At 42.9% G+C, this 14,779-nt stretch overlaps 1 protein-coding gene across 9 annotated transcripts in view; it reads left to right on the plus strand.

Moving 5' to 3' along the window:
- Nucleotides 1–14,779, plus strand: part of MCTP2 (multiple C2 and transmembrane domain containing 2) — a 223,464-nt gene that overhangs the window by 53,044 nt on the left and 155,641 nt on the right. For all 9 annotated transcript variants that reach the window (XR_011497588.1, XM_044762457.2, XM_014842505.3 and 6 more), the window contains 2 exons: nt 3,988–4,050; nt 5,264–5,372. Coding sequence is in view for 7 of the 9 variants with exons in the window: in XM_044762457.2 (XP_044618392.1) it covers nt 3,988–4,050; nt 5,264–5,372 (172 nt within the window). In the remaining 2 variants the exon portion in view is untranslated. The remainder of the gene's footprint in view (nt 1–3,987; nt 4,051–5,263; nt 5,373–14,779) is intronic.

Raw genomic sequence — 14,779 nt, forward strand, 5'->3', positions numbered from 1 at the left:
GGGTCTTGATTCTATCACTGCGTCCAGGCATGGCTTAATGGTCTGTCTAGCTGTCTGACCTCCTTTGCTCATTTTGCTGCTTCCTTTGCCCTGTAGGTATTTGTGTTTATGACTACTATCATCCAAAGTGTTCGTGTTCTCGACAACCTAGATGTGGGCTAAGTCATGAAGCAAATATGTATTATAAATATCATTTACTATACTCATATATTTTAACAGAGTGTTTTTCAAAGACTATATAAGTGATCTTCTCAACCAACCTTTTACTCTTATTTAGCTCTCCTGGGTGTGGGTTTATGTCTTCTTCCACTGAAGTTTAAACATCCAGTGATTGCTTGGATTGTTTATAATTCAGCTTCCTGCGTGTTCTTCATGGTGAGATCCTTTGGACAGGCACATGGGAGCTGGTATTTGTATAAGATCACATTTCGTGTACACAAAAGGAAAATGTTGTTTATCTACATCAATATCTTGCTCTTACGGTCCTTAAATAATCAACCCATCTATTCTAATATCTTCCCATATCCTGTTGAATTTTAATAAATTTGCATTCTTGCAGATTGGGGATTCTCATGTAAAGAGAATGCAAAGGATGTATTTCCTTCCCATACATTTCAGTTTAACAAGGTAGAATGGAAATATCAATGCAAATTTGCTGTCGTGAAACACACACACACACACACACACACACACGCAGAAACTGCTTATCTGCAAGGTGGCAGTGAGAGTTGTGTGAGAGATGACTAACCGCTTACTAATTTTCATGCCCAGATGTTAATGCTGTATTTCTGAATGTTTGTATGTAATTAGGCAGTTTTGTCATACGAAGACTTTTCATCATTGATGGTATTCAAAATTATTTGTCCTTTCCTGAGTATGTTCTTGGAAATTGTTTGAAATTGTTAAAACTAATGCTTAATGGATAAACAAACCGTGGTACACCCATACATGGAATACTATTCAGCAATAAAAAGGAATGAACTCTTGATACAGACAGCAACTTGAGTAGATTTCAGAAGCATCGTACTGAGTGAAAGGCACCAGTGTCAAAAGATTTCGTACTGTATGATTCCATTTCTAAGATATTCTGGAAAAGATGAAACTATATGGTGAAAACAGGTCAGTGTTTGCCATGGGTTGGGGGATGATTTGACCACAGTGGGATAGCGTGAAGGAGACTTTTGGGCTGAGGTGATAGAACTGTTCTGTGTCCTGATTGTGGTAGTGGATATACAAATACATACATCTGTTAAAAAGTCATAGCATTGTACACACATGCAAAAAGTCAATTTTACTGTGTATTTTCTTTAAAGTAAAATTTAAAAAAAACCCCAGTGCTCAATTATGCTTGTTGAGAACATCAAGAAAATCTCCCAATGATAGCAGGATACCAGGAATTCCTGAGGAGGAAAACATGAATGGTGTTCTTTTTAATGAAAAACTCATTGATGTAGTTACTAGGTTTACAAAGATGGTGAAAATAACGCAGCTTCTACTTGGTGGCGAATTCCTTTGGCTCTATGCAGAGTGTAGGGGAACACTCAAAGTTATGTGTCCCCCAACGGCTGTAACTTGGTCCTCCTGTGCCTGTGTAGCTTTTCTGTTCTTCATTATGGTGATCACTTTCCTTCCTTGGTGTGTATATATGGTGTGTGACAGTTACGGCGGCTGTGGGAACCATAACTTTAAGTTCTGTGACTTTTCTGTGAGTAAAACCAGCCATAATATTGAATTAATGTCGTTCTTCACATTTAATTTCCATATTGTTGTAAGTGGAAGACTTACCGAGTGTTTGAATAAAAGCTCTGTGTTCATTTTTGATAGCGTGTAATTGATGGTGGGGATGTGGACCAATTTTGTCACTTAATTAACGTTATCGTTAAGTCCGGTGAGGCCACCTTGGGGGAATGTATATGGTGTGCTGGTCTGAGAGGTGGTGCTTTTTCAGCCCCCAGCCCACCACTCTTCTGTTTGACAATGGAAGGCACCCGACCACCATGGTCCTCGGCTAATAACCACACACTTTACACAGATATTCTGATCCCAGCACCAGTAGTTTTGTGGAATTGCCTTCAAACAAGGTTGGTTAAATGGAGCACTGATTCATTTCATGAACTGGAGACACTAAGGGGGGTTCAGCCTGCCGAGGATCACAGAGCAGGTGTTACCTGTTGACTCTGCGTGTGAAGGTGCGGTTGGGCTGTTTTGGTTTTGTAAATCAGGCAGAAGAGGAATTGCTGAGCTTTCAGGAAATAGTAGCGTGTGCTGTAAAAGGCAAGAGGAGAAATCTTCGAAATTGGGAGACTTGAATAAGGTTCTGATTGTTGTCATAAAGTGGTCTTCAGATGGTCTTGTCCAACTCACCTGGGTGTCTTTTTACAAATGACAAAAGAGGAGGCACCCAGAACCAGAAGGGGGTTTAGGAAAGGGCCTGCTGCTGCCTCTTTTCCTGTCTGCCAACAGGTCAAGCCCACATTGAGAGGACTCTTGTCCTGGCTGGGCAGTGGTGGTACTTGCAGGGCCAGAGGGCTCTAGTGACTGAAGTGCTGGGACCCTTAGAGATGTGAAATCACCCTTGATCCTGTGTGAATTAATCTGAGTGGAAGAATATTCACAGTCAGGGGACATTAGATTGGGGACTGATGGAGGAAGATGCAGATGCGAGAACCACAGATGCGGAGGGCCAGAGGGCCTCCACTCCTCATGGCGGGGGCTTGGGAGGCTCCACGCTGATGTGTGAGCAGGGCTCATTTCTGCCTGGTTGCAGCATTTCTTGATGTCACTGCGTACAGAGGGGATGGACCAGAGCGCTCCTGTCTGTTTCCAGCCCTTACCATCCCTCTTGGGGGCTAAAGAATTGCCCTCTTGCTCTGGAACCTGGGTCTGTTACTGCCTGAAGTTCCACCTGAGAGACAAAGAGAGTCTTGGAAGGCAGCCTGCCATCCAGGCAGGATCTCTGAATTGTGCCAGGACCTCCCTGACAGTTACTGTGGATGAGAAGGACCAAGGACCACAGGGCTTCTGGTCCCTACCTCCACCCGCAATGGTTCATGGTCATCTAAGCAATCTCTGCAGGGCTGCTGCCCACCTCTAAATTTGTCCATAACTTCAGAGTTAGCCAGCCTTCTTTGGAGGGAGAAATCTGTTGTTTTTTACACAAGATAATCAGCCCCGGCTAATGTGTCACATAGACACGAACATACCCAAAATGCAAGGAGGCCGTTTGCTCATCTCCCTTGCATTCTGCCTTTCCATGCAGGTGGCCGTACTCACATCTAGTCCAGAAACCTTCATAAAGTCCCAGAGCTCCTCTGGGTCCCTCCTTTGTGCATATCAAGCCTGTCACAAAGGAGATGTCTACTGTATCCCTTGCTAACTACTAAATGATGCTTGCTTCATTGCCCTGTGGAATCGTTTCCTGGGTCTCTGAGGCATATTTTAATGAGGAAATTTGCATTTCCTAGTTTTTGGTTGGCAAGTGTACAGTTGCTAGACTCAGGAAGGGATGGCTTGAAGAAGGTTCTTTCAGATCACGTTTTAAAGCATTTCCTACCTGACTGATAAGCTCGCCGGCCTTTCTGGTTCCTGAGCTGCCATTTCCCTCTGATGGCTGGGGGCCAGGCAGACTCACCCTGGGAGGGACCTCACGGGATGACCCTGCTGCTCTGGCTTCCTTCGCTACAAGCAAAGCTGCTCGAATATTAAACCTTGGGTGAACAAAGGATGCAGGAGAGAAAGCCTACATCCCAACAGGAGAGCCAAATGGGCCTTCTCCATGCTCTGATCAATGACTAAGAAGGCAGAGGCTGCAGCCAGACAGACTCCTTGTATTGCGAAGACTAGACACACACACAGAAAGGCAGCCCACATGTCTGACACTAAGTGTGCAGATGGCAGATTCAAAGGGAAAGACCTGATAAAGGATATCCTTGTAGGTTGCAATTCTTTTGCTTCTTTAAAGCAGGATTTTTTTCTTTTTATTTCCAGAATCTATGTGGAAGTGGGGATCTAAGTGCTTCTCTGACATCCCAACAATTTGAAGAACAATCTGTGAGTGACAGTCCTTAAAAACAAACAAACGCTCAAGTAAATATTGTAACTATTTCTTTATCAAATGTTTGGATCTGTATGTCTTTGCCTCTTTCATTTCTAAAGGATGCTGAATTGTATCCACTTACAAAGACAGGACTTGTGAATTATAGCTGGACAAGATGAATTCAGTGCCTATTGATTTGTCAGAGTGGGATAGATTCTTCTAAAAATACAGAGCAGCCATGAAATTGAGGGAGGTAGTACAGGCGGCAAAGCCCTTTTGAAGTGCTTTGAAACGTAGACAGGGAAACTCTCAAAAGAAGGCTGTCGAGAGTGACTTAGCCATGGGATCGATTAAGTGAATATCAAATAAGTGGACGATAAATTATCTTATTTGTCCTTTCTCTTTGGAAAGACAAAAATTTGAACTGGTGCAAAACTCTAGGTCAAAGCTTTAATTGGATTCATTTAATAAATATTCAAAGATAAACAAATTTGACATTATGACCCTTAAGAGTTGACCCATTCCTGGAAAGGGAGGTGAACTGCATTGGGAGGAGGTGAGACTGTGAGGGTAAGAGGAGGGGACCCCAGTGGAGGGGGCCAGGAAATGAAAGAAAAATATGCAAAAGGTGGGAGAGAGCTAGATAGAGCCAAAGTGAGTCACCTGTGGACACCTGTGTGGGATGGACGTGCAGCTCAGTGGGCGATCAGCTGAGTGGTTGTGAGCTGAAATGTTTTTATTACAGGCAGAGGAGGTGTACCAGAGGTGATGGGGGCTGGTGGGAAGTGGGGAGGAGAAGAGGGAGACGTGTTATATGTGAGTTTGGAGATGTGGACATGTGTTCCTGGGAGCCAGCCCCACAGCTGCACTTCTGCATGCTATTTCCCCTCTTGGTGCTCCACCGTGAGTTATAGCATAAAGAATCCTGCAGAAGATGAATGCGTTTTATTTATACCGCTTATCTAATCCTTCTTGAAAAGTTAATATTGTGAAGATATTGCCATGATGGCCTCTGAATTCTGATAGCCTCCCACTGGAGAGAAATAGGAAAGAACAAGTTCACAGAGCAGTGTAACCAAGTCATCAAAGTGAGTGGGAGTGGGAGATGACACCTGCAGATTTGCCATTGTAGTGAACCAGTTATTTTTCCTTACATTAAGAACTGTTTCTGAAACTCCGTTCCTTGGGCCCAAGACAACTGACTAACTTACTTCTCCATCCGTGCAGACTCTCGGGGAAGCTGGAGATGGCTTGAGTAATCTGCCCAGCCCTTTCGCCTACCTCCTCACCATACACCTGAAGGAGGGCCGGAACCTGGTCATCCGAGATCGCTGTGGTAAGGCCGGGCTCTGCTATTCTGTTTGTGGTCTGCAGACCTCTTTCTCTCTCCCCTTGTATCAACATTGTCAGTCAGTCTTATCCATCTCAGCGTGGTTTGCAGAGCTCAAATCTAGTCCTCTCCAAGTGTCGAAGAATTTGCAGCAAATATTTAGACACACTGAATCTTACTGTCCTTTTCTGCTATTAAATTCATAATAACCATCCTCATCCTCATCGCATAATACACGTAGATGGAAATGCCCTCTCAACCCCCCTCCTTCCTGTGCTAAAATCCCGCTGGCTCCCCTCCCTCAGGATAACATCTGTCCCTTGTATGTGATTGGTTTGTTCTTTTCTACCTGTTTCTGTGCTTTTATACACACACACGCATACATGTACATACACACACATATATGCATACAAATATATATTTGAACTAAAATGATATTATAATGTCCATGTTATCCTGCTATAAGCTTTTTTTACTTCCCAAAATATATTCAAGAGTGATCATGCTTTTCTATGTAAACATGCCTTTCTTTTAAATTTTACGTAATATTCTGTGGTATGAAGTGGTATCTATTTCTCTCTTGATGACAGCTGTTTTGTTCCTACATTCTCAGCAGTATAAATGATGCTATAAATGAACATCCTATGTATTCCTTCGGATATAGATAAGAATATATCTTAGAAAAAAGATAGCATGTGTTTAAGAGCAGACAGTGGAGCCAGGCTGCCTGGGCTCCAATCTTGGCTTCTCCATTTCTTGCTGTTTGATTTACAAAATGCTCCTTGACTCTGTGACTTAGTTTCCTTACCTGTAAAATGAGGGTAGTCATATTAACCTACCTTATAAGCTCTTAGGAGGATGTATAGTAACTTATATAAAGGGCTTTAAAACTACGTCTGGCTTCTAGCACTTAATAAAAGTTAATCGTTGTTAGCGGCTAGGACAGAACCTAGAAATGCAAGTCTGGGATCCACGGCATGCATGTTTTTAAATTTGAGAGAGACTGGCAAATTGCCCTCCAAAATGTACAAAGTATGCCCTCTCCTACACTGTTTATGTGTTCCCCGTCTTGTCACTGTCGAATAGTTACTTCTGTCACTCCTTAGTTTTCAACTGTCTCAAAGGTTGAGTGTCAACTGCGTTTCCTGGGTTATGATCATGATGAACGTGGCCACTTGTATTTCCTCTTCTGTGCATTTCTCTCTGTATCCTTTCCCCAGTTTTCAATTGAGCTTTTCCTTCTAAATTTTTGTAACTTTTTATAATTTTCAGCATTAACATTTGTTCATTGTATGTTGCAAATATTTTTCCCCTAGTCTGTTGCTTATCCCTCATTTTTATGGCCTCCTTTGGCCTTCAGAGGTTTTACATTTCATTGTAGGCAAACATGTCTGTTTTTCCTTTGCAATCTTTCTTTTATTTTACTTAGTAGGCAGGACCTTTATATTCTAAAGAATTTTGTGTCTTTCTCCAGGTCTTGGCCAATTTCTCCTACTGCTTCCTTTCGACTCTGTGTTGAAACACCTCTGAAACAAAGGAAGGGCCTCCTAGACCCTTTCTTCTGTCTTCTGAGTCTCTGAGCTTTTCTTTCTCATTCTTCCCATGACTTTTTCCTTTTGGGAAGAAATCTCAGCCTGGTCTTCCAGCGTACTCAGTTTTCTTCCAGGTTACCATTGTGCTATTACATTTATCTATTGAGCTGTCATTGTTTTCATTTTTATAACAGCCTATTATTGTTTCATGAATGAGATGATGCCATCTTGTTTTTGAGAATACTAAGTCTACATTTAAAATCTCCCGTTCAGTGTTTTATCTCCTGGATATCAGCTGGTTGTGTCTGCTGCTCATCTTTTTATTTGTGTGATCCTGTTCCACCGTCTATGGATGCTATTTTTGCTTATTGCATCCTGCCTTCTCTGAGAGTGACGAGGGTGGGGACGTGCAGCCGGACAGGGTGAGCCAGTAGTTCAGGCTGGCTCCTTCTCATTCCTCCTAGTTATCACCTGCTACCTAAAGCCTTCCTCTCTGGGTCACTGCCCATGCTCACTGTTCCTGCTTGCAGTCAAGTGCCTTTGCTGGTCATTGCTTGGCACCAAGGGGAGACGACAGTTCTGGCCCACCCAGAGGCTTTGCGTATGCTGGGCCAACCAGCCACCCTGACAGTCACTCAGGCCATTTTCTGCTTTCCATATTTGCTGCCTCCAAGCTTGGAGAATTCCTGGCACATACCCTCCCATCCTCCCAGCGCACCTCCGCCCTGGTACCTTTTTCGCTTTGACTCTCTACTGCTCATGTTTTGGGACATGGATCCTTCCATCAATCTGATCTCGCCTGACTTCTGTCTTTCAGGGCTGTATAAAACATGCCCACTTTTTTTAAGAAAATAAAATTAGTCTCTCTTTCTCTCTCTCTTTCTGTGTCTTTTTGTATTTTCTCAATTGTAGGACTTCAAAGTAGTAAAAAAATCTCATTTTATACCTATTGATAGATATTGTTTTCTATCAAAATCGTAATATCTTATCTATCAATTGTGCAACTTCTTGTATTCTGTCGTGTGCTATCGTTGTAAATGTATGCATTTTAATAGATATATCTCTTATGCTAGTTTTAATGATTGGGGCCAGATAGCATTTCACACCTGAAATAACATCTAAGGAACACGATCATAAACCAGTGTACAGGTACCCCCCACAGATGTCCTGACTCTTGCTCTGAACCTGCACAGTGTCCAGTGGGTGCTTCCGTCGAATAGCGATCATTATTGAGCTTATTTTTTGAAAACTTATCTGGCGATTAGAAGTGTGTTCTATGGAGGGAGTATTTAACTTTACTAGGAAGAAAGTGTTCTAAACCTTTAAAAAACATGCTCTGTTTTAAATTTTTGGAAACCTCCAAACCTTTGGGGGTACACACAGGCCCTGGACCTCTTCTACAGGCCAGCTGCCCCATTTCCACTTTTCCCATCTTTTCTGTTCTTTCTCCATCATTGACGTAAGTTACCTGGGAACACCACCGTTGATATGTCGTACTGATGCACTTACAGCAGATTCCTAGTAGATGGTCAGTAAACTTAGTAGATGATGAAGAAGCCATTGTGTATAGTAGAAAATGACTGAAACAATAGGGTTTTCGTGTTTGCTCCATATCTCGCTGTTTTAGGGCCAAAGGAGACACTGTCGTTTGTGCTCTAATCCCAGCCATTGTCATGTCTATCTGTATAGTTTCATCACAATTAAGACATCATATAACAATTTGGCTTTATCTTCTGTAAACCTAGTATTATCCAAGTATAAGACCTAATAAGGAGTCTAAGGCATAAACTGTGCTGTTCTAGCACCCATTTCATTGATAAACATCAGTGACTCTTCTTGTCTGTTGTCTTTTATTTATTGGGAAGATTAATCGTTATCTGTTAAGAAAATAGCCCCATCCCAGTCAGTTCTTTTTCTATACTTTGGTGTGTGGCATGCCTCGCTATACTGTGACTGTATTAATTTCTGCTTCATTGTCACAAGTCTTAAGTTAGTGATCAGGGTATGTTCCAGAGCCCACTCAAGGTAAGGCAGCACATGAATGTCCACGGGGATTTAAGCGGGGATGATCATTATCAGCTCGTGGGCTGCCATACCTGTCTCCTTTGTCTGGGACAGACTTTGCTTATCAATATGGCATTATGTTCTATGGAACCGAACCCAGTCTCAGAATTTTATCCAACAGAATTATATAGTTCTTTGGACCAATAGTTCTCAAACTTGAGTGAGCATCAGAATAACCCGGAGAGCATATGAAAATATACATTATCCCCATCCAGGTTTTCTGATTCAGCAGGTCTAGGGTGGGGCCCCAAAATTTGCATTTCCAACAAGTTCCCAGGTGATGCCAATGCTTTTGGCCCAGGAACCACACTTTGAGAACTGTTGCCCTGGGTGGTCTCTGTCTACCAGTGGGTATTGACGAATGAGGAGAAACCTATGCTTCTCCTGGTGGGTAAAGTGTAACTCTCTCTTAGCCACAAGATTTTCTTTTCCTAGGGCTGTACCTCATTATGTATGTGCTCTCCAGCATCTGTCTCAAACTTTCCTTTATTTGTATTCTCTGAACATAATGTAATTTGGTATTAGCCCAATTAACATAATTTGGTACAGAGAACTATGTGATATACCAAAGTACTAAATATAAAAGAATTTTTGAATTATCTGTGAATTTATTTTTTTATTCTTTATTTCTTTTATTCTTTATTTCTTTTTATTCTATATAACATGTTCTCCAATTCTGTGGATATAAGATCAATAGCTGATTGTCACAGTACTAAATATCCTTCAATATCCATTCAAATGGTACTTCTTCTGTGTAGTCTCGTATGTTTTTCACAGACACAGGCTCCCTCTCATCTCAATCCTATAAAAAATTTACCACTATAAAACATACACCTTTATCCTTAATTGGATAAATGACTGATCCTTCCTGTTAAGGTATTAGCACTCTATTAGTTGGGAGACAATTTTATTCATCTTTGTACACCCTACTATGCTGTATTGGTGGTTTGAACATAGAATGCTTTTAATAAATTTTAATTCTTCATTAGGGAAATCCAACTTAATTGCTAGACTTAAAGAAAAGGAGTACTAAAGGCTGTAGTAAGTGGGAAAACATCTTCCTAGAAGGGAACAGAGTTCATTCACTCACTCCTCTACGCAGCAGGCATGACTGAGTCACTTCAGAGAGAGGAGCACTGCACCGGTTCGTGACTGGGACCTGGTGATTAAAGTCAGGAAGAAGGACTTACACGATTTTAGAAATTCAGCATATCATACAGATCACCTGCTTTAACTTCCGATTTAACAGAAGCTCCAATTCAGGAGACTGAAGAGCAGAGACTAAATGACTTGATCGAGGTCTTCTGGGGAGGCAGTGGTTGGGGCAGGACTCAGTGGACTGCGTGGCTCGATGGAACAGAGAGAGGATTTGGACAGTACGGTTTGGGACTTCAATGGCAACTTACTCAACCTCTCTGAAATTTAACTTACCCTTCCGTAAAATGGGCACGATACAACTTGCCTTGTAATGCAATTGTAAGAGTTGAAAGAAAGAAAGTATATATTGCATAGTGCCATACATATAGAAAAAAGTCAATAAATGATAGTGTGTTATTAGAGTTATTAATGAATAATAATAATAAAAATAGCCATGTTCCTGACTCTCAGTGCAGAACTTCTTCCTGTGTTCCATATCAATATCCGCATCCGTGACCTTGGGCACTTGGTCCTTAGCTTCTGTCAATTTGTCAGTACCCCGTGCCCTCTCTCCGTGCTCCATCTTCAGCATAGGAGTTTGCTTATATTTTATGTTCCTTATATATTGAATCGTGTGTTTAATGTTTCAGTCTAAAATATAACAGATCAAATTGATCAGATATTGATTTTCAGTTATGACAGGGAGGCCTTCAAAGGGTCGTTGATGTGCATTGCCTCCTTGACTATGGAGGAGCTGCTCTGGGATATGTTAGTCAATTGCACAGTCTCATTTTTGAATTTTGAGAGAGAAAAAAACACTGTTGATGAGTCATTCTCTGCTAAGGAAAGAGTTTGATATTTTCTTTGGATTGTTATATAATCGTTACTGCTTATGTAACTTTCCGTCTAGAACATGAATTGGCAAACTTTTTCTATACAGGGCCAGAAAATAAACATTTTAGGATTTATGGGCCATAAGAGCTCAGTTACAACTACTCAGCTCTGCTGGAGGAGTGCCAAACAGCCATCGATATTGTGTCAACTAATGGACACGATTGTGTTCCACTGCAACTTTATTTACAAAAACCACACAGTGGACTGGATTTGACCAGCGGCCAGTTTGCCCACCTTGGTCTAGAATATTATGATCTGATTTTGGATTTTTGCTATAAGAAATGGCTTTTTAGAGTTGCAAAGTAAAAACTTCATTTAAAATAAAGGAGGTACAATCTAATCAGGAAGCGATCAAGAATTGAAGCTCGTGCTTTCCAGTTAAGTCTCTAGGAAACATTTCAGTGATATGACATAAAATAATGCAGAAAAACCTAGAGATATTGGGTAGGGAAAAGCCATTTATTTTTTTCTGTGTTTTCACCAGGCAGTAAAGGGAAAGGTCTGGGTACCCCTGTCAGGAAAAGACATTTCTGACATACCTCAAGAAAGGGCGTTAGGAGGAGCTTGTAGGGTTTCTGACTCAGGATTGGAACTTCCGGTCACTTGGCCCTTCCAGAAACAAGTGGGGAGAAGCTTCTCAGAAAGCAGAGCACCCCCTCTCTGTTCTCACAGCATCAGCACAAGGGACTTCCTTGGTGGAAAGAGTGCTGTGGACATTTTATCTAGATCTCTTACTTCCTTGGCTCAAACACAGGGCTGGTTTGTGAAGTAGACGATCAAGATGGGATTTTGAGATTTTCTGGGGGTTTTGGTGAAGTTTGTTAAGCTACAAGGTTGCTGATTGCTCTTTGGCCAGAATCTGGATGGAGCTCTGTCTTCGAAACAATACACAGGTTCAGCGGTGGTGCTGGGAAAGTAGTGTGTCGTCGTCACCCAGGGCATCTCAGGGTCTTAGTTTAGTTGTCAACGTCTCTATCCTTTGTACAGAATATGTGAGTGTGTGTGTGTTTGTGTGTGTGTGTGTATATACACTGAATAAACCCAGCAAAACCTACAGATCAGTAAAAAGAACCAAAGTTAGTGAGGGACTAAGTAATAACTTGCAGTCATGAACATGCCTGTACATCCATGCGTCATCAAGGATAGAAGAATAGTATTATGGGAGGCTGAGAGGTTTTAATTAGGGCTCTCTAGAAGTGTGGCCCCATCTAGAAGATTGCCTCTTACAGGTCATTTTCCAGTTGTTCAAGAATTTCCTTCGACTCTCTGGCGTGTAATCCTTCAGCCTTTGCTAGACTCGATCCACTGTTGGGGAGCCCAGTACTAATTAAGCTGCCCCATTTTTTTGCTGGACAACTTGGGTTGCTATAGTGGTCTTTCTAAGGATGAGCTTTACTCAAATGCTGTGAAATGTCCAGGCCTTGCCTTGATCTCACCTTCTTGAGGGATCTGTATGAGAAAAATCATAGCCCTCCCCCCTCACCTCCTCTCTTTGCTGTGTCCTGGTTCCTGCCTCCAGCCTATACGTAGGGCTCTTTTTGTCTTTGTCTAACCCCTCCCCCTGCCCTGTGTTGGAGGAGGTCATTGAGAGGACATGACCACCAGTTGACCCTCCAGGGGGACAGGGCCATCAGAGGCCCCTCTCCCCCTCCCCTGTCCTGGGAACGTATGCTCTGTCCACCATTGCCACAGTGGGTGCCATTTTCAAGGACACAGCCGTGAGAGAGAAAGTGTTGTTGAGACCATCTGGACAGTGTATGTGATGAAACCTAGTTAAGGACTCTGTATACACTTTTAAGAATCTGCGGGTGGGTGCAGAGATCTGCTCACCTGTGGCCGCCCAAGAACCGCCTACGTCAGTTCTTGCTTATGAAACCTGCCACCTCCCAATCTGGAGCGGCTGCCTCTGTCTTCGGTCTCTCCTTGCCCTCTGTGTACTGGGTCCCATTTCTGATTTCACCCAGGAAGCTCCCAAGGTTTTGAACCAACGCCCTGTCATCTTATTTTCCTTTGCTCTATCTTTCTGTTCCCCTCTTCATCATCCTAATCCTTTACATTCCCCATTTCCTTCGCCTTTTTTTTCTGGAAGGTTCTACAAGGTGTTACAGTTTTTGGCCAAACAAGATACACGCCTGTTTTAAGTTCTTGATTTGAGCCATTGTCTGGTAACTCTTGGGGGGTCTCAAATTTTGACATTGGTAAAGCAGAGCAATATGATATGACCAATCGATTTTAAGTCCAACGGCTTCATAACTGGGTTGACACAGAGGAAGTTGAACCCTGGCTCAATTTTCCGCGGAAGGGAACGCGGCCGAGAAGCTGTTGCCATGTCTTAGAGCTGGCAGTGCTCATGCCAGCAGCCCTGTTTCCTAGGCCTGCTGTGAGCACTGACTTTGTGACATGGGCAGGCCTCTTGACCTGGGAAAAATGCTTCGCTTCAACCCCCCTTAAAACCTAGACCTTAATTACTGGAAAACAAGAAACAGCCTTTGGATTAAAACCCAGTTTTCCCTTGATGTAAGGCAGTTATGATGGTGTCCGACTGTGGGCTGGAAGAATACTGTGTTGCTGACGCCCTCTGGTGGCCAGTTTTCGGTATTGCAAAAGGGAAAGAAAAGTCCCTTGAAGCTGGCTGTAACATTGCTAGGGCCGTGCAGATCTCTGGCTGTAGGTGTGACGGTTGAGGATTGATGGTCTTCTTTTTTTTTCTTTTTTTCCCCAAAGATTTTTAAATTTTTTTTCCTTTTTCTCCCCAAAGCCCCCTCGGTACATAGTTGTATATTCTTTGTTGTGGGTCCTTCTAGTTGTAGCATGTGGGACGCTGCCTCAGCATGGTTTGATGAGCAGTGCCATGTCCGCGCCCAGGATTTGAACCAACGAAACACTGGGCTGCCTGCAGCGGAGCGCACAAACTTAACCACTGGGCCACGGGGCCAGGCCCTGATACTCCTCTTTTTGATGTGAGCTTTAGCTGATGAAAATTCATGACATCTTCATCCAGCAAACTGCCCTCTCTCTATTCCCAGCACTAGTAGATGGCTGTTCTTTGTTTTCAGAGCGGGGATTGCTTCATTTGTACATTGCAGGAAGAATGCATTGCATAAGTCGTTTTCCTCCTTGAAAAGAATAGTTGAGACAAAAGATTTAAAGATCTCCCGCTAGCATGAGAAGTCAGCCATGTGATAGGTGTTTAGTAAATTACTGAACTGCTACCAAAACGTCCAAATGTCTGGGACCTCTGATTTCAGTCCAATTTTCCTTTTGCTATTTAGTGGGCTAATTTTTTGATTGTGCAATTTTTATGATTATACATTTCTTCTTTAAAGAGAAAGGATACTTTTGTATTAGACCTAGAGAGAAACACATTCTCCTTGTTTCAGCTGTAACTGAGGGGCAGGTGGATGTTTCTAGAACTGAGGAGGCAGCGTGGAGCTTCCCAACAGGTGTGTTCTGAATGGGGCCTTCTGAGGTGTTCACCCCTTAGCCCTCGCGACAGCTCTGCTGGGCCTGGCCAGCCCCTCAGCAGCCCCTTCCATTTATCCTGCTGTGCCCAATAAAACCATCATTGTCCTTTGTGCCATGCTGTGAAGTGCTGGGAGCCCTGGACAGTGGGTAAGAGTCCAGGGCTCCAGGTGTAAACCACCCGAGTTTGAACACTGCTCACACATCATCTGGCGATGGCTGTGAGGATTAACTGATGCCTGTGCTTGCGGGGACGTGTGGGGACATGTGGGTGGTGGGGGGTAACATAGTAACATCCAGTAAACAGGAGCTATTATTATTGCT

The sequence above is a fragment of the Equus asinus genome, chromosome 2 (assembly GCF_041296235.1).
Source record: "Equus asinus isolate D_3611 breed Donkey chromosome 2, EquAss-T2T_v2, whole genome shotgun sequence".
Taxonomy (NCBI): domain Eukaryota; kingdom Metazoa; phylum Chordata; class Mammalia; order Perissodactyla; family Equidae; genus Equus; species Equus asinus.